Below are 25192 nucleotides of genomic sequence, written 5' to 3' on the forward strand. Positions count from 1 at the left end.
CTCCCTAAGGCAGTTTTTTTTCCTCTCATTTGCTACTATCTAGAATAATGAGGAATATAACCTTTATGTCTACCAGTAAAACACAATGTAGCCTGTTCTGATTGCTCTATTTCTGACACATGCCTTATCTAGCTTTCTAACAAATCCTGTCAGAGTCATTTAAAATAGTCCCAGAAAATGACTGACACTGGGATTCTGACATCTCACATGGATTATTTATGATAAAACCTTTTAAAATAAGTCTTATATATGTGCCCACATAGCAACAGCCTATTGGAATCAGAGGGTTTTTTGGTGCAAGAAGTTGCAAATGAGGAAGGCATATACACAGGTTTCTGGTGCAAAACTAGATACCATGACAGGAGATTCATGAAGCCATACTGAGTTTCTAAGAGCATATGATGTTGTAGATTTGATTTAATATGAAAAGAATCCTGGTGCAAAGTACAGTATGACATGACTGTGCTTACTCTGAAGGCCTAATGAAGGGAGTCAGCAAAGTTCCAGGAAAACTGTCCATCTAAAGTAAGTTTATTTTTTTCAAAAACACCGCTGAGAATAGGATGTATTCCTACTGACTAGGCCCTGAAGCTATCACATCCATCTTGGTTTCATGGAAAATCTACATGATCACCAGGTATCAAGTGGAGAGGGCTTTCATCTCTTCTGGCTGAAACTTTGTTCAGGATAAAAGATGATCTGCATATTACCTGAAAGCAGCACATGATTGTTCAGAAAAATGGAAGTAAGGTAACATGAGAACTATACTTGGATTTCTAGCAGAAAAATTACAAGGAAAGCAGTGTGCATGTCTGACTGCTAAACCTATAGTCAATACCAGAATATACTTCCCTGGTATTTTCATTTTCTTTCAAGCAATTATACCAAGATTTTAAAAATGTATTGTGCTTTTATTTTTTTTACCATGCCTACAGGTTGCTTGAGTCAAGGTCTGACCTCAGGATATACAAGGGCCAATTTTTATTCAGAATGCTTCAGTTTCTGAAAAGCCAACAAAATTGATGTTGTATCTTAAATTCTTCATTTTATTAGAATTTGCTTAATTATCAATTAAGTGCCTGATTCAAATGTACAGTTCACATGGGTCCCTGTATTAATTATATTTGGTAGGTATGTCAGTATTTTAATGGTCCTATGTTATATTCACATAGCTGCTGCACATGAGCAATAAAATAGAGGAGATTTTTATTGCAATAAAATAAAGAAGATAAAAATAGGGGAGATAAAAATTGATTAGTTTAATTAGATAGAATTTTTTTTGTCAGGACCCTTCTGCTAATAATGCCTACAGATATAATTCAAACTACACAGACCCTGAAAGACACAAACTGTCTCCCACACTAAAAATGGATGCCAGGCTAGAATCAATAATTCTATTCAAGATGTTTCCAATTGTTCTCCCAATTGTTATAAGATATTTAACTATGTGAAATATGTTACATTTGTTTATGCTGTGAAATATTACTTTAACTGTGTAAATGTGTGTTACATTTGCTTTTGCTACATTTGTTCAATGGTGTAAGTGTGTGCTACATTTGCCCATTCTGCATTTGTTATGAAAAGATGTGTTGCTATTTACCATTGTCTGCCCAGGGCACCTCCTTGGGCTAAAATAAAAGCTGAATGGCCAATAGCTAGGAAGAAGAAGATTGTTGAGGATGGTAGGCTGAGAGAATAAATAGGAGAACAAGCAGAAGAAGGAGAAAATGAGGGAGAAAGAGAGATGCCCAGAGTCAGCAACCATCCATCCACCAACCAGCAAGACATGGAAGAAGCAGGAAAAGTAGGATGCACAGAAATAAAAGGTTAAAAATTCCCAAGGTAGAGAAGCAGGCTAATATAACTTAAAAGAGCAAGGCAGAAACAAACCTAAGCTAGACCAAGCATTCATAACTAGTAAAAAGTCTCCATGTCATGACTTGGGAGCTGGAAGGCGAACCCAAAGAATAATCAACAGAATCTCACAACAATAGAAATCTTAGGAAGTTTCTGTCAGGATAAAATATTTCATAGGCTGGGTTGTTTTCATGCAAGGCAGCACTGAAGTCAAATGCTTATGTCTGTAGAACCAAAAGTGGTAGGAAGAAAATGACCCTCTCCTGAATGATTTATACCAATAACTCCCTCAGAGTGACTCTGGTCAAATCAATATAAACAAATACAAACCAAAACCACAAAACAACAATTTTTATGAGCTCTCTGAACATGATCACTGTATAAGTTTTTGACTAGCATTTGGTAGTTTTATTTTATGGTTGTTTATTAAGACATTGGTGTTTTTCAGCTGACTGGAAACCTTCTAAGTGTAACGCAAATAATTGCATTTATCTTGGATAAACTAAGGGCTCTGTATACTGCTCCTCTTATTTCTTAGCACAATTTATATTTCCTTACACATAATCTATCACCTGCTATGTAAATGTCTCTCCCCACTCCCCCCATGGGAATGGCATACCTCATTGCTCAATTTTGATAGTTACATTGCAGACTCCTTTGTCTCCTGCCAACTGGCTCAGACATTCACCTGTCCCTTTGTCACTCTCACTGCCCTCTCAGCTTGTGATAACCCAGTGCAAGCTCTCTAGACAGTGGCTGATTAGGTAGCCTGCTGTCCTCTAATCCCCACTTGTGTCCAGGTCATCACAGTTATGAAGCAGCAAATGATCCTTCACGGCTCTAATGTTGGCTGTGTCCCAGGATGCCGCTGTTATTGGTTTTATCCTTCCACTTACTATATCAAATATGATTTAAAGTTGACATTGACAAAACAGCTTAAGAAGCTGTATGGGGTTACACACATGACTGACAATAGTTATCAGAACTACTATTTGCTGGTGAAAATGAGAAGTAAAAGGTGACTCTTCAGAAACTCATATTTTATCTTATCTTATTATTGTTCCAGAAAGAAACACTTTTAAATCCAAAGATTTCAGTAACTATGCTCAATGAAGATGCAGCTTACATTATGGTTGTTTGAAATTATGAGTGTATCAGGCATACATTGTAGCATGAGCTTCAAGATTTAAAGTATAATATAAAAAACCCCAAAAGTATGGATAGTAGATATATTACTTATGAGACTATAGGATAGTGATGAAACAGATGTAGCAATATGCTGTCTACAATAATTATGTACAATAATGTACAATAATGGGGACTACTAAAATATAATGATGTGGTAAAAAACAGTGTGTCAATGGTTGACCATTGTGTTAGTAAATCAGGAAGAGTGAACTGGGGAAAGAAAAAACAATTTTGAAAAGCAGCATTATTAGATAGATGACAGATATATAGATAATAGATATGACAGATAGATAAATGACAGATAGAGATAGAAGATAAATATGCTCACAAAAATTTGTGAATTATATGGTTGATAATGTTGTTGATCTAAGTGTATACTGTTCTCTAGGAATAGATTGATAATAGTGGGTCAGTATCAAGTAAAACCCCTTAAGAGCTCTAGTTTGTATTGTACTTTATGAAGGAACTAGTTTGGTTATTTTACAAACAAATGTGGTTCAGATATGTGGAAAAGGAGAACTTAGAAAAATTCAAGATGCTTCATAAAACCCAAAATGGAAACTCAGTCATTCTTTGGAAACAGAAAGAGGTAGGTAAAGATTGCTTTTACTTCTGCTAATACTTAGGAGACTTAGCTTTCTCTGCCTCATTGTTCATAGAGAACTCACGCTTCTCATCAACGAAAGAATGCATTGTCATAGATCTCAGAAAATCTGTTTTTTGTCCCAATTTCAGATTCCTCTAAGAGAACATCTAGTTACTCTCAGAATGTTCACCGTTGGTCTACCTATGTAGCCCAGAAGCATAGACTCATGATAAGGCATGAACATTGTTTTTTGGGCACATCTAAGTTGAAGATGAAGAATGAGAACAGGGAAATATCTTAGAATAGAAGTGGATAGAAGACAGGTTGGGTGTATAAAATGGTTCATAAAGCAGAAATAATGGCAAAATTAGTGTCAGAAAACTGGTACAGAGACTCTACTGCATCCATATAACTAAGACTCAGGAATAAGACATGGTGATACTTTGAATAGGCTATATAAGTATCAGTACAATGGACGTAGAAAAAGTCTGAAAGTAGCAGCATAGACCCTCTACTTCAATAGCATCCTACACCCAAATAATACAGTCTATCTTAATATAGGCTGTTATTGAAGAAAGGTGTGATATAAATAGTTGAGTATCATCAATTGTGTTCTTTGGATTTCAGTGTCCACACTTCTAAAACTACTCACGTTTGGATGGTCATTTCACTGTATGACATTGAGGACACACATTCAACACACAACACCTCATATTCTCATTTAATCTTATTGAATTGAGCATTATGCCTCCATTATATCACTGAAACTGCACTTATTGAAGTTACCAACAGTATTGTAGGTTGGTAAGTTCTGTAGATAAGTTCCAGCTTTCATTTCCTTGTCGTAAAAATATTATCACTCACTAGTTTGATAGGATATACTCATTTGCCTTCAGGAGGGCACATATTCTGGTGACTGTATTATCTTCTTATATCCCAGGTTTCTTCATTTACACTTACTTCAGTGGTTATCTAGCTCAGTACATGGCTCTGTACTGCTCTACACAGGTATTCCAGTCCAGACTCTTCTGCATCTTAGACACCTATATCCATCGGTTTAATCCATCACACTGGGATGCTGCTTGGATCTTCAGACTTAAAATATTTACAAACCAGATGTCTTCCTGTTCCTATCTGTCTTATGAATTAGTTAATGGCAACTCTGTAGAATCCTACCTTGAAGTAACTGTGTGTTTTATTGAGACTGATCTTCTTTTATGACCTTGCTCTCTCGTGCACCACAGCCATTGCACTGAACATTGAAGATCTCCCATTTTATACTTCAGATTCCTCATATATTGTTCTTTATTCTGCTCTACTAACCACTTTTTAATGCATTTCATATTTCTGTATTTGTAACAGTAATTTTTAATCTTTATGTCCCCCCACAAGAATGCAAACTCCATATAGAGCAGGACATTTGTTCAATCAAATTTGAAAGATGTTCAAATACATTTGTTAAATGAATGAATGGCAAGGCATGATCTTTAATCTTGAGAAGCCTGCAATCCACTTTGCAAAATGAATTATATGTTGAAAAAAACGAATTTCTGCCAACATAAGAGACTGCCAAATGATAACTGAGTAGAACAGACCGAAAGTGCTCAGACATTGTTTTTTTCTAAGGATTCAGAATGCTGGGCTCAATTTGAATAATTCATTCCAGGAGAAAATTGATCATAATCTAGGGAAGTAAAGATGGGAGTAAAACATTTTAGATGACAGCAATTTAAGGCTTCAATGACATTTCGTATTGTGATTTAAGGGGAAGGTATTTGGTGAACACACATATAGAGAGTTTATTCCAACAGGAGCGTTCTGTCTTCCTTGTTTATCTAGCACAAAGCAATGTTCATCTAATTGGTCTATTGTTTAATGTATATGTAACGTATGATACCAGGTCTGGGGCTACTATCCAGGAAGATAAAAGAAAACCATCTGTAAGCCCTATTTCACATGTGTATTTTTTCTATTCATAAAAAAACAAAATAAGAAGGGGGAGGAAAATGAAATAGTTACTTAGAAACAAAAGAAAAAATAGAAGTGGTACAAGGGAAAAGCTTTTAGCAAATGTGAAAAAAAGCCACACTGGCACCGATGATGGGCCACTTAGTAGTGATTATTTCTAATGGAGCAAAGAGGAGAAGCGGGCGCTTAGAAGCACAGGCAGTAGTCTTCTCAAAGATGCCCTGGGCTTGCCAACTGTCACTGTTGCTTGGACTGGAATTTCTGCTAATATATCTTGTCTTCTTGTCTTTTCTGTCAGTTGATGCTGGGCACAGCTGATTATGAGATCACTTTTTTTTTCTTTAGCAAGAATGTTATGATGGGGCACTTGGGCTAAAGTGAATCAGAAATGAATACATCACACAGTTGTCCCCAAATCCTTCCCTAGTCCTTTCAATACTTCAGGAAACATGATTTTAATCATCCATCCAAACAGAAGAGTCTGGTTATTTAGACAGACAAATGTACTGATCAGTTCCTAGTATAGTTCCTCTCCTGGGATATTAGTATTTTCTATTTCCTATCATGGCTATTGATTTTTATGTTTTTTATCTAAATTAGAAACAAGCTTGCTTTACATGTTAATCCCAGCACCCTCTTTCTCCCCTCCCTCCCCCAACCCAATCCCCACTCTATTTCCTAGGGAGGGTGAGGCTTTCCATGGGTGATCTCCAGAATCTGTCATTTTGTTCAAGGCAGGGCCTAGGCCCTCCCCCAAGTGTCCAGGCTGAGAGAGTATCCTTCATTTTGGGATGGGCATGCGAAGTCCATTTGTGTGCCAGGTATAAATACTGATCTATTACCCAAAGACCCTAGGTTGCCTAGGCCTCCTCATTGACACCCACTTTTAGGGGGTCTGGATCAGTCCCATTCTGGCCTCTCAGCCATCAGCCTGGGGTCCAAGAGCTCCCCCTTGTTCAGGTCAGCTGTTCCTCTGGGTTTCACCAGTCCAGGCCTGACCCCTTTGCTCATCACTCTTCCCTCTCTGTCACTGAGTTCAATTAAATGTTTAGCTGTGGGTGTATGCCCCTGCTTCCATCTGTCACTGGATGGAAGTTCTAGGAAAGCATATAAGGTAGTGTCAAACTCATTATCAGGGAGGGGCATTTAAGGTAGTTTCTTCACTAATGCTTAGTTTGCCAGTTGGTGTCATCATTGTAGATCTCTGGAAATCTCACTAGTGCCAGATCTCTCCCCAAAACTAAAATTACTCCCTCTATTTTGTTATCTCTCTTCTTGCTGTCCTCTATTCTTCCCCCGACTCAACCTTCCTGCTCCTCCATATCCTCCTCTCCCCTCCTCTTCTCCCCCTCTCTTTTTCCTGGTTACCTCTACCCTCCTCCCATGCTCTCAATCAGGAGATCTTGCCTCATTTCACCTTTTCTGGGTTACTATGCATATCTCTTTTAGGGTCCCTCGTGTTTCCCAGTCTCATTTATAGACAGAAAATTTGGATTCTAGAAAGTACTTGTAGTTTTCACAGTTGATTGTATATGGGTATATGGGCCCTGCCCTAGTTACTGTTCTATTAGAGTGAAAAGACACAATGACCTAGGCTACTTATAAAACAAAGAATTTTACTGGTGGTTTGCTTGCAGTTACAAATGTTTAGGTCATGACCATCATGGTGGGAGGCATGCCATGCAGGAATGGTACTAGAGCAGTAGTTAAGATCTCACAGTTGCTCCTCAGGTAGTAGTCAGAGATATACTAGCCCTGGCTTGGACTTTAGACTCCTCAAACCCACCCCTAAAACTACTCCAACAAGGTCACATCTCCTAATCCTTCCTACTAGAAGACATGAGCCTATTGAGGCAATTCTCATTCAAACCACCACATACCCAAACTTGCTTTCAGGTTTCCTTTATCACAGTAAGCTTCAATTCATTTAGCTCTCCCAGAAAACCAGGCAGAAGAATGGTGAATCAACTTTTACTTCATGAAACACTCTTAGCAGATTCAGGAGCTGCCAAATGGAACTTCTGGCCTCATCTGTAGTGCAAATGCATGGTCACATGCTCAGGTCACCTGTCTGGCCATTTGTTTTCTGTACTCTAATATCTTGAAATACCTGATTTCCATGCCTTTGTTTCACTACACAATGGCATAAATCACTGGGCTAGTTATAAGCCTTGCCCACTAACGTGTCTTTCTTTATTCTTTGATGATAGTTAGTCTGATTTCCCTGGTCCTGCATGGAAGCTCAGCAACTTTGCTAGTGGCTTGAAAATTTTGTCAGTCATTTCCCTGTTTGCTTTAGTAACTGGCCAAAATAAAATAGCATTGGCATCTAAGTAGATGGAGATCAAACTGAGTTTATATCATATTGGTAATAAAGGTTAAGAAAAACCTCCAGTGTTACTTATACTTGAATATGTACTAGGGTCCTATAGAAATTGGGCTATTATCAACAAATAAACAACTCTGATGTAATAAATATTAGTTATTAAATTGATGGAAATGGTTACTTAATATTTTATATATACCTTCAAACTGCTGTTGTTAAAAGGTAAAGAAGTAGAATAGAAACTATTCATCAATATACCAAAGAATTTTTATCTCTTTTTACTTTTACATTTAAACTGGAAACAAGGTTGCTTAACATGTCAATCCCAGCTCCCTCTCCCTCCCCTCTTCCCATGCCCTCCCACCAACCCCCCATCACCCTCTTCTCCAATCCCCACTCCTTTCCCAAGTAGGGTAAGGCCCTCCATGGGGGTGTTCATAATCTGTCATTTCCCAAGAGTCCAGGCTGGGATAAATATTGAATACTACCCAAGTCCCCATACATTACCTAGGCCTCCTCACTGACACCCACATTCAGTGGATCTGGATTAGTCCCATTCTGGATTGCCAGCCATCAGTCTGGGGTTCAAGAGCTCCTCCTTGTTCAGGTAAGCTGTTTCTGTGGGTTAAACAATCCCAGTATTGACTGCTATGCTCATTAGTCCTCCCTCTCTGTCACTGGGTTCCTTGAGTTCAGATCAGTGTTTAGCTGTGGGTGACTACCTCTGCTTCCATCAGTCATTGGTTGAAGGTTCTGTTTCCCAGACTTTCTGGCAGTGGGATTATAGGCTGGCAATCTCTGATCCATGTCTGAATCCATATGTGAGTGAGTGCATACCACGTTTGTCTTTTTGTGACTGGGTTACCTCACTCATGATAGCTTCTTCTAGTGCAGTCCATTTGCCTGCAAATTCAAGATTCTATTGTTTCTTCTGCTGAATAGTACTCCATTGTGTAAATGTACCACATTTTCTCTATCCACTCTTCAATTGAGGGGCATCTAGGTTGCTTCCAAGTTCTGGCTATTACAAATAATGCTGCTGAACACAGTGGAACAGAAATCCTTGCTGTATGAATATGGGTATATGCCTAAGAGTGGAATTGCTAGGTCTTGTGGTAGGCTGATTCTCATTTTCCTGAGGAATCTCCATACTGGTTACCAAAGTGGTTGTACGAGTTGACATGCTCACCAGCAGTGGATGAGTGTTCCCTTTTCTCCACATCCCTTCTAGCATAAAATTTCATTGGTGCTTTTGAGTTTTGCCATTCTGACGGGAGTAATATGATATGTCAGAGTTGTTTTGATTTTCATTACCGTGATGGCTAGGGATACTGAGCACTTTCTTAAGGCTCTTTCAGATGTTTTGAATTCTTTTATTGAGAATTATCTATTTAGTTCTGTAGCCCACTCTTTAATAGGTTAATTTGGTGTTTTGGAGACTTGCTTCTTGAGTTTTTTGTAAACTTTAGAAATGAGCCCTCTGTCAAATGTGGGGTTAGTGAGTATCTTTTCCCATTCTGTGGGCTGACTTTTTCTCTTGTTGACTGTGTCATTTGCTTACAGAAGCTTCTCAGTTTCAGCAGGTCCCATTTATCAATTGTACTACTGATGTTATGTTCAGGAAGTGGTTTCCTGTAACAATTCATTCAGGAGTACCTCCCACTTTTTCTTCTAATAGGTTCAGTGTGGCTGGATTTATGTTGAGGACTTAAGATTTGTGCATGATGATAGACATATTTCTATCTGTATTCTTCTACATGCCAGCATCCAGTTATGCCAGCACCATTTGTTGAAGAGGCTTTCTTTTTTTCCATTGTATATTTTTAGCTTCTTTGTCGAAGATCAGGTATTCATACGTGTATGGGTTAATATCAGGTGTTCAATTTGATTCCTTTAGTCTACTTGTCTATTTTTGTGCCAATACCAACCTGTTTTCAGGACTATAGCTCTACAATAGAGCTTGAAATTAGGGATAGTGATATCTCTAGATGTTGTTTAGTTGAATAGGGTTGTTTTGGCTATCCTGGGTCTTCTGTTTTTCCATATAAAGTTGATTATTGTTCTTTCAAGGTCTGTGAAGAATTGTGCTGAGATTTTAATGGGGATTGCTTTGAAACAAGATTTCCATTTTTACTACATTGATCTTACCTATCCAAGAGCATGGGAGATCTTTTCATTTTCTGGTGTCTTCTTTAATTTCGTTCTTTAAACACTCAAAGTTCTTTAGATACAGGTCTTTCACTTGTTGATTAGCATTACCCCAAGATATTTTATGGTGTTTGTAGCAAATGTTTCTCTGATTTCTGTATATAGTAGGGCTACTGGTTTTCATGAGATGATATTTTTTCCTGCCATGTTGCTGAAGGTATTTATCAGTTGTAGGAGTACCCTTGTAGAATTTTTTGGGTCACTTATGTAAACTATCATATCATCTGCAAATAGTGCACATTTGATCTCTTCCTTTCCAATTTGCATACCCTTGATCTCCTTTTGTTTTCATATTGTTCTAGCTGGAACTTCACATACAATAATGAAGAGGTATGGAGAGAGTGCACACCATTTTCTTGTTCCTGATTTTAGAGAAATTGTGTTGAGTTTCTGTCCATTCAATTTGATATTGGATGTTGGTCTGCTGTACATAGCTTTTATTATGTTTAGTTATGTTTCGGTTATCCCTGATCTCTCCAAGACCTTTAACATTAAGGGGAGTTGGATTTTGTCAAAGGCTTTTTCAGCATCTAGTGAGATGATATTGTGAATTTTGTTTCTCAGATTGTTCATAAGATGAATTACCTTGATGAATTTTTGTATGTTGAACCATCTCTGTATCCCTCGGATGAAACCTACTAGATCTTGGTGGATGATTGTTTTGATATGTTCTTGGATCTGATTTGCCAGTATTTTATTGAGTATTTTTGCATCAATGTTCATGAAGGATATTGGTCTGAAATTCTCTTTCTTAGTTGTGTCTTTGTGTGGCTTGGGTATCAAGGTTATTGAAGACTCGTAAAAAGCGTTTGGTAAAGACCCTGCTTCTATTGCATTCAATGCTTTGAGAAGAATTGGTATAAGCTCTTCTTTGAATTTCTGGTAGAATTCTGCACTGAGGCCATCTGGACCTGGGTTTTTTTTCTTGATTGGGAGACTTTTGATGACTATTTCTATATCCTTAGGGATTATAGGTCTGTTTAAATTGTTTATCTGTTCTTTATTTAATTTTAGCAAGTGATAGCTATCCGGAAAATTGTCCTTTTCCTTTAAATTTCTGAATTTTGTGGAGTACCGGTTTTCAAAGTATCACCTGATGATTCTCTAGATTTCCTCACTGTTGTTATGTGCCCCTTTTCAGTTCTGATTTTGTTAATTTGCATGTTCACACCCTGCTCTTTGGTAAGTTTGGATAAAGGTTTGTCTATCTTGTTGATTATCCCAAAGAACCAACTCTTTGTTTCATTGATTCTTTGTATTGTTTTCCTACTTTCTACTTTATTGATTTCAGCCCTGAGTTTGATTACTTCCTGGTGTCTACTCCTCTTGGGGGGGGTTCTTCTTTGTGTTCTAGAGTTTTCAGTTGTGCTGTCGATTCTTTTGTTTAAGTATTCTCCATTTTCTTCATGTTTGTACTTAGTGCTATGTACTTCCCCCATAGCACTGCTTTCAAAGTGTCCAATAAATTTGCATATGTTGTGTCTTCATTGTCATTGAATTCTAGGAAGTCTATAATTTCTTTTTTATATCTTCTTTGACCCAAGAATGGTGGAGTTGTGCATTATTTAAGTTCCATGAGTTTGTAGGGCTTTTGCAATGTGTATTGTTGTTGAATTCTAATTTTAATGCATGATTGTCTGATAAGATGCACGGAGTTATTCCAACTTTTTTTGCACCTGTTGAGGTTGCTATGTTGCCAAGTATGTGGTTGATTTTTTGAGAAGGTTCAATGTGTCTCTGAGAAGAAGGTATATTAATTTTTATTTAGATTGAATGTTAGATAGATGTCTGTTAATCCCAATTGGGTTGTAACTTCTATTAGCACCTTTGCTTCTTTGTTAAATTTCTGTGGTGAGAGTGGGGCTTTGAAGTCTCTTACTATATGTGTGTGGGACTTTATATGTGATTTAAGTTTTAGTAATGTTTCTTTTACAAACATGGATACCTTTGTATTTGGGGCACAGATGTTCAGAATTGAAACATCATTTTGGTGGATTTCTCCTGTGAAGTGTATAGAATGACTTCCTTCTCTCTTTTGATTGATTTTATTTTAAAGTCTAATTTGTTAGATATTAGGATTGCTACCCCTGCTTGTTTTTTGGGTCCCTTTGATTGAAAAATCTTTTCCCAACCCTTAACTCTGAGGTAATGTCTGTCTTTGAAGCTGAGGTCTGTTTCTTTTATGCAGCAGAAGGATGGGTTCTGTCTTCAAATCCATTCTGTTAGCCTGTGTCTTTTTATGGGTGAGTTAAGACCATTAATATTGAGGTATGTTAATGACCATTCATTGCTCATTCTTGTTTGTTTTGGAATGGTTGTTTGTGGTGGGATTATTTGTGGATTTCCACCTCTTTTTTCTTTTGGCTGTTGGTAAGGTGGGATTACCTATTGCCTAGTTTTTCCCTCTCTTAAATAACAACCAGGACTATATTTACCCACAGAAGAAAAAAAAACATTTAGAATATGAATATCACTAAAGAAAATGTGTCATGGATATATTAAAAACAATAATTAAAATGTAAAATTTATGCTATCTAAATCTGTAAATAGATCAGAAAAAGCCAAGATGGGGAAGATATAAGGAGAGAATGTAAAGACCAGAGAAAAATTAGGAATTATTGTTTAATAGCAAAGAAATCCAGTGTGACCAGTGATCTCTGTTTAGCCTTCAATATGTGTGTATATGGTTGATCTTTGCTGTGTGTAGTCTCAGGGCTTTGTCAACACATGAGCAGTGTTATAGACCCCTTCCATTGTTTGTCTTGTGTGTGTGTGTGTGTGTGTTTGTGCGTGTATTTGTGTGAAAAAAAGAGAATACCTTTGCCTCCTTATTTATTAATCTATCATGTGTCATCGGTTCTCTTTGAGTTTAGACTTGTTTTAACATTTTACTTATCTTTCATATGAGCATATACCATGCATTGATCAAAATACTCCAGCATCTCCACCCCTCTAATTCATTCCATTCCTTTCAACACATTCTCTACTGACTTCATGTGCTTTATTATAGCTGTAACACTCACTAGTATCTGTATGTGAGTCACTGTCTGTGTCCTTGAAGAAAACTAATTTCCCCAGCAACCATCAGTTGCTAATAGCTCCTTTAATAGGGTGAGTCTTCATGAGACCCTTCCTCATTCCATGCTGACATTTTAGCTGGCTTTGTCTCGAAAACTTTTGTGCACCAGTGAGTTCATGTGTGTAATTAACTGTGTTATCATGCACAGAAAGTTATACAGATTTATACAACTACTTCATGTGGCTCCTACATTCTGTCCTCACCCACTTTCATTATGACATCTGAGTTTTGGGGGAGAGGAAGAATAACATAGTTGTTCCATTGAGAGCTGAGCACTCTACAGTTTCTTGTTCTTTGCATGTTGAATAAAGTACTTCACTAAGTATGCTTAAAGATTACATGCATCAGTAATCCTTACTTGTTTTGTCAATTTTATTATCTCATGGCATTTTTTAAAATTGGCATCATTTGTCATTTTTGGTTCTTTGGTATGCCAGTCAGCTAGCTTTCTGACCTTTGTTCATATTATGAGAAAGAGAATTAGAGTTTGTCATTTATTACTGTTTAATTAATAGAGTAATTAATATGCTCTGTTAAGATTTCAAGTGATGACTTAATTTTCATTTTAATGCCAACCCAATTAGCTCAACTGGATAAAAAGTTCACTGTGAAGATGGAAAGGAAGACATTTTTAAATGTTTGATTAATCATTAAGAAACACTACTTTCACAATTTGCGCTTTGGAAAAATTATCAAGAAATTAAATAAAATTTACTTATAATGTTTGACAAAATAATTATAAAGAATTAATTCAATATATATGAGTTCTAAGTATTTTGAATTTACATTTCACAGTTTCTGTTTTACACAAGATGAATAATCTTCACACTTAAAATTAATTAAAAATTATCTTATATTTATTTATTTGGGGATGTACTGGCACAGGTCAGGTCACACAACCACTTTAGGCAGTCAGGTCTCTCCTTTTACTCCATGATTTCTTGGTCTTGAGCTCATGGTGTCAGGTTTGTCAGAAAGTGCCTTTATCTACTGAGCCACCTCAAACCCCATACACACTGTTTTAAATAATTCAAAGAGAAGAGTATTGAACAGAATTGAAGCTATTTTGTATGGAAGTTTGGACAATTAAAATGAACTTGATGTCTATAACCATCCGGGAGCCTTCATCCTGTGACTGATGAAAGCAGAGGCAAACACACAACTAAGCACTGAACTGAACCCAAGGAACCCAGTGACAGAGAGAGAGGAGTGATGAGCAAATTGGCAAAGAATGGGCTGGCAAAACCAGCAGAGACAGCTGATCTGAACAGGGGAGTGCTCTTGGACCCCAGACCGACAGTGGGGAGGCCAGCATGGGACTGATCTGGACCCCCCAAATGTGAGTGTCAGTGAGAAGGCCTGGGCAACCTATGGGGCCCTGAGCTGTGGATCAGTGTCTATCCCTGGTATACAAACTGTCTTCATGTGCCTATAGCACAAAGAGAGATGCTCTCTCAGCCTGGACTCTTAGGGGAGTGCCTTGACCCTACCAAGAGTAAAATGACAGACTCTAGATATCCCCTATGTGGAAGGATTTGGCAATAGGGTGGGAGGGAGGGGGGGAAGGGGAGTGCGGGAGGAGGGGAGGGAGAGGGAACTGGGAAAAATAAAAAAAAAAGAAAGAAAAAAATAAGTATTTTACAGAAGAGATTGATAATTTTCCAATGACCAATCATTATCAAATCTCCCACTTTAAGTTTGGCAAAAATTCATAGATAGCTTAACAAATTATATGATTGTGTGATGTATTGACAGGGTTATATTAATATTAGTTATTTCCTAAAACTGTGAAAATTTTTATATTTACAAGATTTTATAGAGCAAATGTTATTAATTTATGGTTATTCAATTACTTAAGACCTTGGGAAAAGTTAACATACCATACCCATTGCTTGCCAAATTACAAAACGTAAATAAAGCCCAAAAGTAGTGTTTTAATTAAGCCTTTCTAATTATTTTATTACAGGCTTAAGTAAGAAAAAACATTGGCAAAATTCAACCTTTCTGCAAATCATAGTAATTTAATAGGATATGTAGTGTTTCAAAGATCGAGGACTGAACCAGGGCCACACAATTCTTCAGAAGAGTAAACTTCATTATTTTGTCTAAATACTTTAAAAGGCTTTGAATTTTCACCATCATTGCTGTGACCTAAAACACGAGTAAGAAACAAAGTAAGAAACATATGATTGGTGAGCAAATTACAGCATAATCAGAACTCCCAAGTCTGGATAAAGAACTATCATCACTAAGGATCAGGGTAAGACAACTTGATAAAAAGGGAAACTCAAAAAAAATACCAGTTATACATTATTGAATGACTGGGTATATATGTTAGCTTACACATATATGTGGGTTACTGAAAATTGAAAAGAACTGGCTGCCTGAACCTTTGGCATGAAGGAAACATTTGTAAGTGTGTATCATGTGTATGTTGAAGGAGTACCTATATTTTATGAAGAGGAAGGAAGCAAATGAGAAACAAAGAAGACTAGAAATAAACCTTCAAACAGCATGGGCTGTTTTTCCTAATCAAGGCACCACATTAAAGTAGGAGGGCCCTCATTCTGTGCTATCTGATGTTGTCCTCAAGACTAAGACAATACCCACAAGGGTTACCGTCATTATTGAGTAGATGATCTTAGTGAAAACTACAGTATTTGGTTACCTTGAATCACTGTGATGCCATAGTTCCTGGGTAGTTTTAATAATTATGATGTCATAATCCTGGGTATGACAGGGTACTTCTTAATACAAGTTCATCATCATGTAGAAGTCTACCAATATGAAACATCCTATGCCATGGCACAGCATTATCTATACAGATCCTTCCCACTTTGTTAGTGATGTCATGCCCCAAGATGAGTATTTTCCATTAAAATTTCTGGATTGGAATCTGCTTGGATCCAAGTTTTGTGGGCTGTGTTAAGGAAAAGTTGAGCATGGCCTTTACCTCTGACCACTAGCAGAATGCAAGTGTGTGATCCAGGTCCTATAATGCAATCCTAAATTCTATTGACTCTCTTGTGCTGTATACTCCAGTCTCAAAGTATGGGATTTGGAATGAATGTTCACTACATACAAATAGCAAGGTAAAGCCAAGCCACTCTTCTCTGGCCTCCTCTACTTATGGCTAAAATATTTGTTGCACAAAAAATAAGGTATGTATGCAGCGGGTGATTATTGGTACCCAGTGGGACTTATATTGAAATTTTAATATTAAAATTGATTTTAAGAAGATACAGACAAAAACCTGAATGAGTATGAATGGATGAGAATGCGACAAAAAGGAGGACAGACTGAGAGATCCCTGGCCAACCTGGAAAGCTTCATTTTTATATCAGGAATCTAAAGAACCTTTCAGGTGCATCATTGAGATCATTAAATCCCTTTTCTTCCCACTGGACTGCACAAATAGGAAAACAAACCAAGACAAGAGGGAGGAAACACAGTTTATCCTTTTGGGTGTGTTTAAATCGGGGAAATATTAGGCTTAGGGAAATAGTCATTGTCTTGCTTTTATTGCTGGAATTATTGTCCTGAACAGAATATCTCCTACTACTACAATAAAAGTTACTCATCACCGAGGCTTCTATGAACCCTTTTACATTTCTTTATATCAAAGTATATTTATTATAGATAAGAGATCTTATTTTTGTCGTGTAGTGTGACTTCTTTTAGAAATACTGAAATTTTAAAGAATTTGTCCTATAAATATATCTAAAATATCAAGTAATTAGAACCTAGGAATAATATTATAAGTAATTCCATGCTTTATAATTGGTAATAGAAGAAACCCAAGTTTAAACATAACCAACTCTGGAAACACTACTATGTCAGACTACATAATCAGCTATATCAAAATAATTAGGTTTAACTTGTAACTGCTAATTGCATTTGAATTTGGAATTATAGAATACAGAAATTATAGCCTGTGTTTAAAATGTTGAACATATAATCATCTTAGACCTAAATTACCTCACTCCCTAAAATTATTTGGTTCTGTGTTACACAATACAAAAATTGCCATATTATTCAATTAGTATCTTCTAGAAATATATATTTTAAAATTAACTTACTTTATTGTATTGCATCCCATTTAAATGTAGGTTTTCGAGAAAACAAAAATCATTCTCCTCTATTGACTTTATTTTATCAAATTAACCTTAAAATACCTTCAGATATATCTAGACACAGTGGATAAATATATTCCAGAAAAGTTAGTACTAAAACATTGACTTTTGCTTAAGACAAACATCATAGACTTCTTTCTCCCTGATGATTGTATCATAGAAATTAATTAAAGCTTAAGTTCTTGAAATCCTAAAATTGGTATTGATTTTCAAACCCTAACCACACAAGTATATATTCCTCTCTTTAATCAGTCTCATATAATTCATTTCCATGACTACACACTCACAGCAGAAGTCTTGTTTCTCTTAAACTGTGAATCAACTCCACTTTGAATAGTTATTGTTCTTATTTTCTCATGACTACAAAGACATCCATATGAAAAGTAGCGTACATGCCAATGGGAGTTCTATATGCTCACAGAAATGCAATGCAGGCTGTTTATGATATGGGAAGTCATTTCATACAAAACCAAACAAGTTTCAAGAGTCCTGACTACCTCTTCACTTATGACTCTTATTGTTTGTTTATTTAATATTAATCTAATGTTCTACTGTTCTATCCAGACTACTCATTTATAAGCATATATGTGTCTGTTCACCGAGGCACATATTTCATGAATTGTGTCAACAACCCTATGGAGTATACATGATTTTCAACGTAGAAATCTACAGATTTCTCAAAATTTAGAAGGCAAGTAACTTGCCATTGTCTAAATGTAGAATTTTATGAATCCAAAGATCATAGCAACCACATCAGTCTCTGTTCCTAGATCTATGTGTTTTAGCTCCCTTTCTCAGCTTCTTGGTGCATTATCAGAAATTAAATGGTTGCACATGAAATAGCCAGTCGTGGTTTGGAATGTAGGCTCATATCATACAAACATTGCAAACACTACTATACTGATGCTGAGGGTTTAGTAGAGGAAACTGGGGTAAGAATAAGCAGAACAGTACATCAGAAGCTCTTGCTTATCTATCTTCATTACCCCTTTGTAATAATTTCCCCTCATTTTTCTTTCCCCTAAATCTCTCACAATTAAGTGCCTGCCATTCCTAACAACCCAGCTTCCTAAAACATCTGTACATTTCTATGACACCTTGGAGATATTTTTCTCCAGTTTTGATGCTTCTACTTTCTCCTACTCCATTATTGAAGAACAAATCAGAACTGGAGAATTTCCTCATTCTTTCCCAAGTAGCTATGAGCTCCTCTACTGAGTCCCTCACACATTCTAGATTTTCTGAGCATTCTACACTAAAATGTACTGTGGTCATTGAGTCTTCTCCTTGTCCTTTGCCTTAGCTCTCTCAGGCAATGTTGTATTCAGAATTCTATGCCCACTGAACCAGGTGATTTTTAGAAAAGGGTCTATCTATGGTTGTTGGAATAAATAAAAACACATTTAATTATAATTGTAATGTATATAAATGCAATTCACGTTATTTTTCTTTTGAAATCATTGAAGAAATTATGTGTACCTCAAAACTTTTGCCAAATCTATTAATATTCAATATGTGTTTAAAAGTTACTAACTATATTTAATTTGGGGCTGATTACATGACTCCTTAAAATTCACTTTAAAAAATCTTTTTTTTACCTAGAAGTCTCAGTTCCGTCTTCCCCTCACCTTCACAATCCCCCACCATCTCCAAAGTTCACCCCATGTCCACTTCTCAGAACGGATAAAGCCTCCCATGGGGAATCATCAGTTTGTCACATCATTTGGGGCAGGACTAAGCCCCCAACACCTGTTCTAGGCTGAGAGTACCCCTCCATAAGGAATGGGCTCCAAAAAGCCCATTCATGCACTAGAGCTAAAGATTAGTTCCACTGTCAGTGGCCCCATAAACTGCCTAAGTCCCCAAACTGTCACCCAAATTCAGGGACCTAGTTTGGTCTTATGCAGGTTCCCCAGTGCTCAGTCTGGAGTCAGTGAACATGCTCAAGTTCACTTTTTTCCTAAGCTTCTAAGCAAATTACACAAGAACATCTTCGTGTCTTCATATGTAATTTATCAGAAGATACTTTTGTGATTTGAGCTATTTTTGAAGCTCATGAGAAAATAAACAGTTTGGAGTCTGTTCTACTTAGATGAAGATTCTTTCCAGAAAAAAATAGATCCGGGAAAACCAAAACACAGTGAGAGTTACAATGGCACTTTTAGGACATATTTGCAGAATCTTTCAGACATCAGAAAGTGGACCCCTGAATATACATTCTATGGTCAGGAGTTGGCTGGAATTAGTGCTTCCCATCTGAACAGAATAATGTGTTCAGCAGGTGAAAGGAGTTTAATGATTCCATTGTAAACTTAACTTACAAAAGTTGAGTATTTAAATTCTAATAAGGAGAGATATTCAGAACCCAGATTACCTACAGAACTTCTTTAAAAGTTTTGGCGGCATCTTATCATCAAGATGTTAGTAAGAGTGGAGTCAATCAGAATTTCATTGTTAAAAATACTTTGTGTTGAGACTAGATTATCAACAAAAATTTGATTAGATTGAAACAGAGAATTCAATTAGATCACATAAGATTAGTAAGAAACACCATAAAAATGATGTCTCTTTTGACCTAAAAGTAGCACAACATGGAAGACAGTAGATTTGAGAGATAAGAGCAATGAAGAAATGGCAACTGAGACTTCATATTGGCCCTCAAGTAAAGGAAAGAATTGAGGGAGATATATGTTTTTGTATAGCTGTTGCTAGGCAGGAGGCCCACCTTGGAAGATAGCCAGATGCAATGATAACCTGTTTTCTTTGACACTCAGAGAATTGTTTTTTGAAGACTGGGAAAAATAATTTATGACAGAATTTACATAATATCTAAATCATGATAGCTCTTCTGTAGTCATTTCTATCCCCTTATTTTTTCCCAGTGTTTTCCAGTAACTTAGCAGCAAGCCTTGAATAGAATCCTAGGCTTCTGCCTACCAGCCCATAGTTTTTTGTTAATGGACTGCTGATCTATAAACAAAGATGAAACACAGGAATTTTAAAGCAAATATTCACAACTTATCCTGGAATTGCTTACAAGCTGACAGCTATCCAATTTATTTTTAGTTTATATTTAAAATGAATCATATGTTCCAAAATGACTGACAGAAACACAGCTTTGTTTCTGAAGCCAATTCATTTTCATCATTTTTGGACACAATTCAGAGCTATAACAGATTTTCGTGGTGTTTAAAAGCATTCATCCAGGACAACAACAAGTGCTAATTATCATAAAAATAAATAGCCCCTGCTAACATCATTTTAGGAAGCTCTCCTAGTCCAGAAATACATTTCATGTATCATCCATCTGTTTGGCATGTGGAAGCAAGAACTGGATTATATTATCAGGTATCTGCTGGATGATACAACAAAGTAGAAATGAATATAAATAGGAGATAGTGTTCTGGTAAAGCCCCACCCCAGCACCTGGCATCTTTATACCCAAAGACCCTGCAACAATGGGGGATGTCCTTATGTTTATATGTTTCTCTTATTGGTTGATGAATAATACTCCAATTGGCCAGTAGCCAGTCAGGAAGTATAGGCCAGCCTAGGAGATTAGAATTCTGGGGGTGGGTACTTCAGAGAGAGGTCACAAGAGAGATTCCATGTATGAGTTCAAGGAGCAACATTCTCCAATAAGATAATACTATGTGGAAATGCTTAGATGAATAGAAATGGGTTAATAATTAAGAGAGAGCTAGCCAATAAGAAGCCTGAGCCACCAAACAGTTTATAATTAATAGAAGCCTCTGTGTGCCTATTTGGGGTTTAATGGCTGCAGGATCTTGTGGAATAAGAAACTCCATTTATATTAGGATATTCTGATGGAATCTCAGTCTGAACCCCTGGTACCCATATACCCAAAGAATCTTGGGTGATTAGGTGGAAGCCTCACCTCTCTCTCTCCTTCCCCATGCCTCTGCCCCTTCAGAAACCTGCCAAGAGTTAGCTTCTCCCCAGGGCTGCTCAAGACCATACCTATAGGCTAATTAAGAACTGGCTAACATGTGTAATTCCTCTTCTACCCTTGTGAAGGTCACCCAGAAGCACTTTGCTCTGTTCAATAAAACTGGATTTATTAATTTGATTTTTTTTTGCTTATTTCATTGGTGGTAGACATCCAATAACCAGGGTTTCAAAACTTACCAGACAGCATATGCAATAAATAGGTCTGGAAAAGGGAACATGTAAATAAAAGCAGCACATCTATATCCTTCGGTAAGTTATTGAAACATCAATCCACAATAAAGTCAACATTATTTATGCTGAGAAGTGCGACTATAGAGGTCACTTTCATTTCATAGTCTGAACATAATTGCGTTTCTTCAACAACTTCAAATTTCAATCTACTCTATTTGGGCAGTTCACATTTTTTAAATTTCTATAAGTAGTAATTTGCAGCATCAAATTATATAAAACAAAATTTTATATACTTAAGGAGGCATTTGAAAAAGATTATACTGCTTACCCATAAATCATTTCTATTATATAAAACAATGAAATCCAAGTTCTCCAAAGGAAAATTTTAAACTTCAAAAAGATGAAAAATTCTGTAAACAATGTAATTATCTAAAAGTAAAGCTAAATTTGAATAAACAAACGTCCATAAATGCAGCATAGGAGAATGAGGGTGGAATTTTTGTCCCCTCAACTAGCATAGGATATAACTAGCATGTAACTGCCATTGCTAAGCAACAGCTGCCTAACCAATGTGTGTTCAATTAAATGATGCATGTAATAAAAAATACATAATATGTTACTATGAGTTTTTAAGGCAAACTTCAAAAATTTATAATTTCTTTAATATTACTACATATTATTATTGAAACAGAATACTCCTGAAATATCTATGTAACTTTCATAATAAATAGGTGATGAATCACCTTCTTTTAGTGGAGAGTGGTAGATTTTGAGACAAGGATTCATAGGCTAGCCTTGAATTTGCTATGTTGCAAAGGCAGACTCATGGCACTATTACTGATATATATGATTGCATTAAAGTCAATAGATAATACCATGACTAGATGTAAATCTTTAGACAGGAATTTAAATTGCTTTTTAATAAACATAATTTGAGGTCATGTTCTCTACAAGTATGTAATTGACTATATATTTGTTTACTTAAATTTATACTGGAGATGGAAATGTTTAAAATATTATTTATAGGTTAAAACACTAACTTCATGTGAATCTTTACCAATTATGGATATTAAGTGACTACAAATTCTATTGTTTCTTTGTTCAGCCCGAAAGATGAACATTTACACATAAGTGAAGAAACAGGTATACTGACACTGCAAATTTTTTTGCCAGTTCCTTTCTAATTAGAAAAAAAATGAAAATAATTGATACAAACTAGAGCATTTAAATACACATAGTCACATATATATGTTTGCATATATAAAATTAAGTATGTATTCATTTTAGGCAACATATACTAAAATTTATCAAGAAATGCATGAGGAAATAACCTCATTCACTTTCTATACTCGTGCATATGACTTTTTATGGACAGAAACATGAGCAGACTAATTTGTATCTGAAGATTCCCAAGCATTCCACACCATGCAAACCGAGGAGAGGCTTTTAATACATAGACTTCTAAGAGAGGTCAACCAATCACATGAAGGAAATTATTTGGGGGAAAACAACATAAGAAGCTTAATAAGCCTAATTTAAGATAAAAGATCCTTTAAAACTAGTTTTCATTTTAAAGAGTTTATTGATAAATATATAAGCTAAAATTTATGAAAAATATATTTATATTTTTCAGAAATATAAATAAGATTACTAACATAATAAGGCCAGTGAAAATATGCTTAAAACTATTTTTATTGTTTTTCCAACCTTGAAACTCTTTGTTCCCCTAGCAGAGATCCAATCTGTCCATTTGCATTGATAATTTCATTATAAAATGGATAAATTTCTACCCAAAGTTTTGTTCATGGCAAGCATACTAAATGAGTGGGAACAACGAATGTTCCTGCCATATTTGAGGAGAATTTAAATTTAAATGAATTTTAATCTCAATGTAAATTTGAAGGCATAGTGAAAATGCCTAAAATAAAATGTTTTGCATTCTGATTTGAGGCAATATTTAGAATACTGAACAATATCCTGAAATGAAATCAATTATCATGATAAACGAAAAGTTACTTTGCAAAATAACTGTCAGCAGAAACCTACGTTTCATTTTACTGTTTACTTTCTTGTATTTTCTGAAAAATTTTAAATTAATAATTCAAGCTAACAATAAACCATCATTAATAGTCATTAAAACAATATAGTACAGAAAAGCACTATAGAGAATGTTTATTAATGTATTCTCAGGTAGTGGCATTACTAGTATTTTATTGTAATATTTATGTTCTATTTTCTAAGTTGCTAATTGTGTCTACACAAGAGCAGTCTAAAAATATTCATTTTTTCAATACTACCATTTGTTCAAAATTTAGAAAAACAAAAGTTTAAATTTTGGCCTAGTAATTAAAGATGTGGATTTTGTTAGTCACTTTATACATCATTTGCACAAAACATAAATTCTATATCAATATTGTAAATTTTTTATGGTGACTGAGTATCATGCAAGTTTCTTGTAAATATCCACTCAGCATAACTGAAATCATTTAAATCATATATTACCATGATAATCAAATTAATTATGTTTTCAATGTATTGTTCAAACTCCTCAGGCTTATTTTATATACACAAAGAAAATGTATGTGATTTAGCTGCTCTTTTATTGAAACAAGTGTTGATATTTGGCTTCAAATATCTTTTAGTCCTTCCATATAAATACAACAATCAAAATAATAAATTAACAGGCAACAACAAAATTAATCTATTAAAAGAAAACACAGAAGAACAGAAAGAACCTGTGATGTCCCCTGGAAAACCAAGTGTTCAAAATAGCCATGGAGGCCACTGCTCTTACCAGTGCTGTCATCGTACACAACTGTGACGGTTTTCCACTTGAAAAACTGAACCAAATCCAAGATGGCACGGCTAAGGGAGGAGAAGTCTGGGTAGAGACTGACATAGAAGGAATCCTTGTTGTCTGACACTTGGTGCTTCCAACGGGTCTGTATGTGAGGAACCCCCAGGGCATTGCAGATTGACTGAACTGCATTCGCTGACGAGCTGTGTGAAGGCCCAAAGATAGCAGCCACACCAAGTGACAGCTGATCACAAGCTGAAGGGGAGAAAGGAGTCCATTATTAAAGAGATGGAAGGAAAGTTTAAATTGCTATCAAATCCACAAAATTTCTTCCTGGTAAAGATCTTTCTTCTTTGATATAAATCTGCATTTTATTAATTTTACACATATATGTATGTATGTATATATACATCATTATATTGTAATTATATATACTATATATACCATATGTTATACATATTACATATGATAATTACATCATTCCTCCCTTTCCTTTCCTCTCTCTAAACCTCCCTGTCTTTCAAATTTATGAGCTCCTTTTTTTAATCAGTGTGTGTGTTTATATATCTCTGAATACATAAATAAAACTTGCTCAGTCTGTATAATGTTACTTTTATTTATGTTTTCTAAGCGAGTCATGTGATCTTGGATAGATAACTGGCATGCTGTCCCCAGGGAGGACTATTTCTCCTGCTCTCAGCTTTCCTTGGTTGGCTATAGTTAAGTCATTGTCAAGGGCTGAGGCCTCATGAACTTATGACTGAATATTTTCAGAATATTGAAAGAAAGTTTATTTACTGAATTTTACTGAACTAATCTTCAAATAATTTTATAAATAATGTCAAGGGATGCTGGCAAAAGAAAAAAATAAAAGTAATAATTTCAGCAAAAAATATGCGATATATGA

The 25192-nt window shown here is 35.8% G+C and overlaps 1 protein-coding gene across 8 annotated transcripts in view; it reads right to left on the bottom strand.

Annotated features, from left to right (window-relative positions):
• Grik2 (glutamate ionotropic receptor kainate type subunit 2) overlaps positions 1-25192 on the bottom strand; it is a 581876-nt gene that overhangs the window by 333696 nt on the left and 222988 nt on the right. For all 8 annotated transcript variants that reach the window (XM_005070409.4, XM_040733252.1, XM_005070410.4 and 5 more), the window contains exon 4: positions 24283-24540. In XM_005070409.4, the coding sequence (XP_005070466.1) occupies positions 24283-24540 (258 nt within the window). The remainder of the gene's footprint in view (positions 1-24282; positions 24541-25192) is intronic.

This window comes from Mesocricetus auratus, unplaced genomic scaffold, assembly GCF_017639785.1.
Source record: "Mesocricetus auratus isolate SY011 unplaced genomic scaffold, BCM_Maur_2.0 Super-Scaffold_100029, whole genome shotgun sequence".
Classification (NCBI taxonomy): Eukaryota; Metazoa; Chordata; class Mammalia; order Rodentia; family Cricetidae; genus Mesocricetus; species Mesocricetus auratus.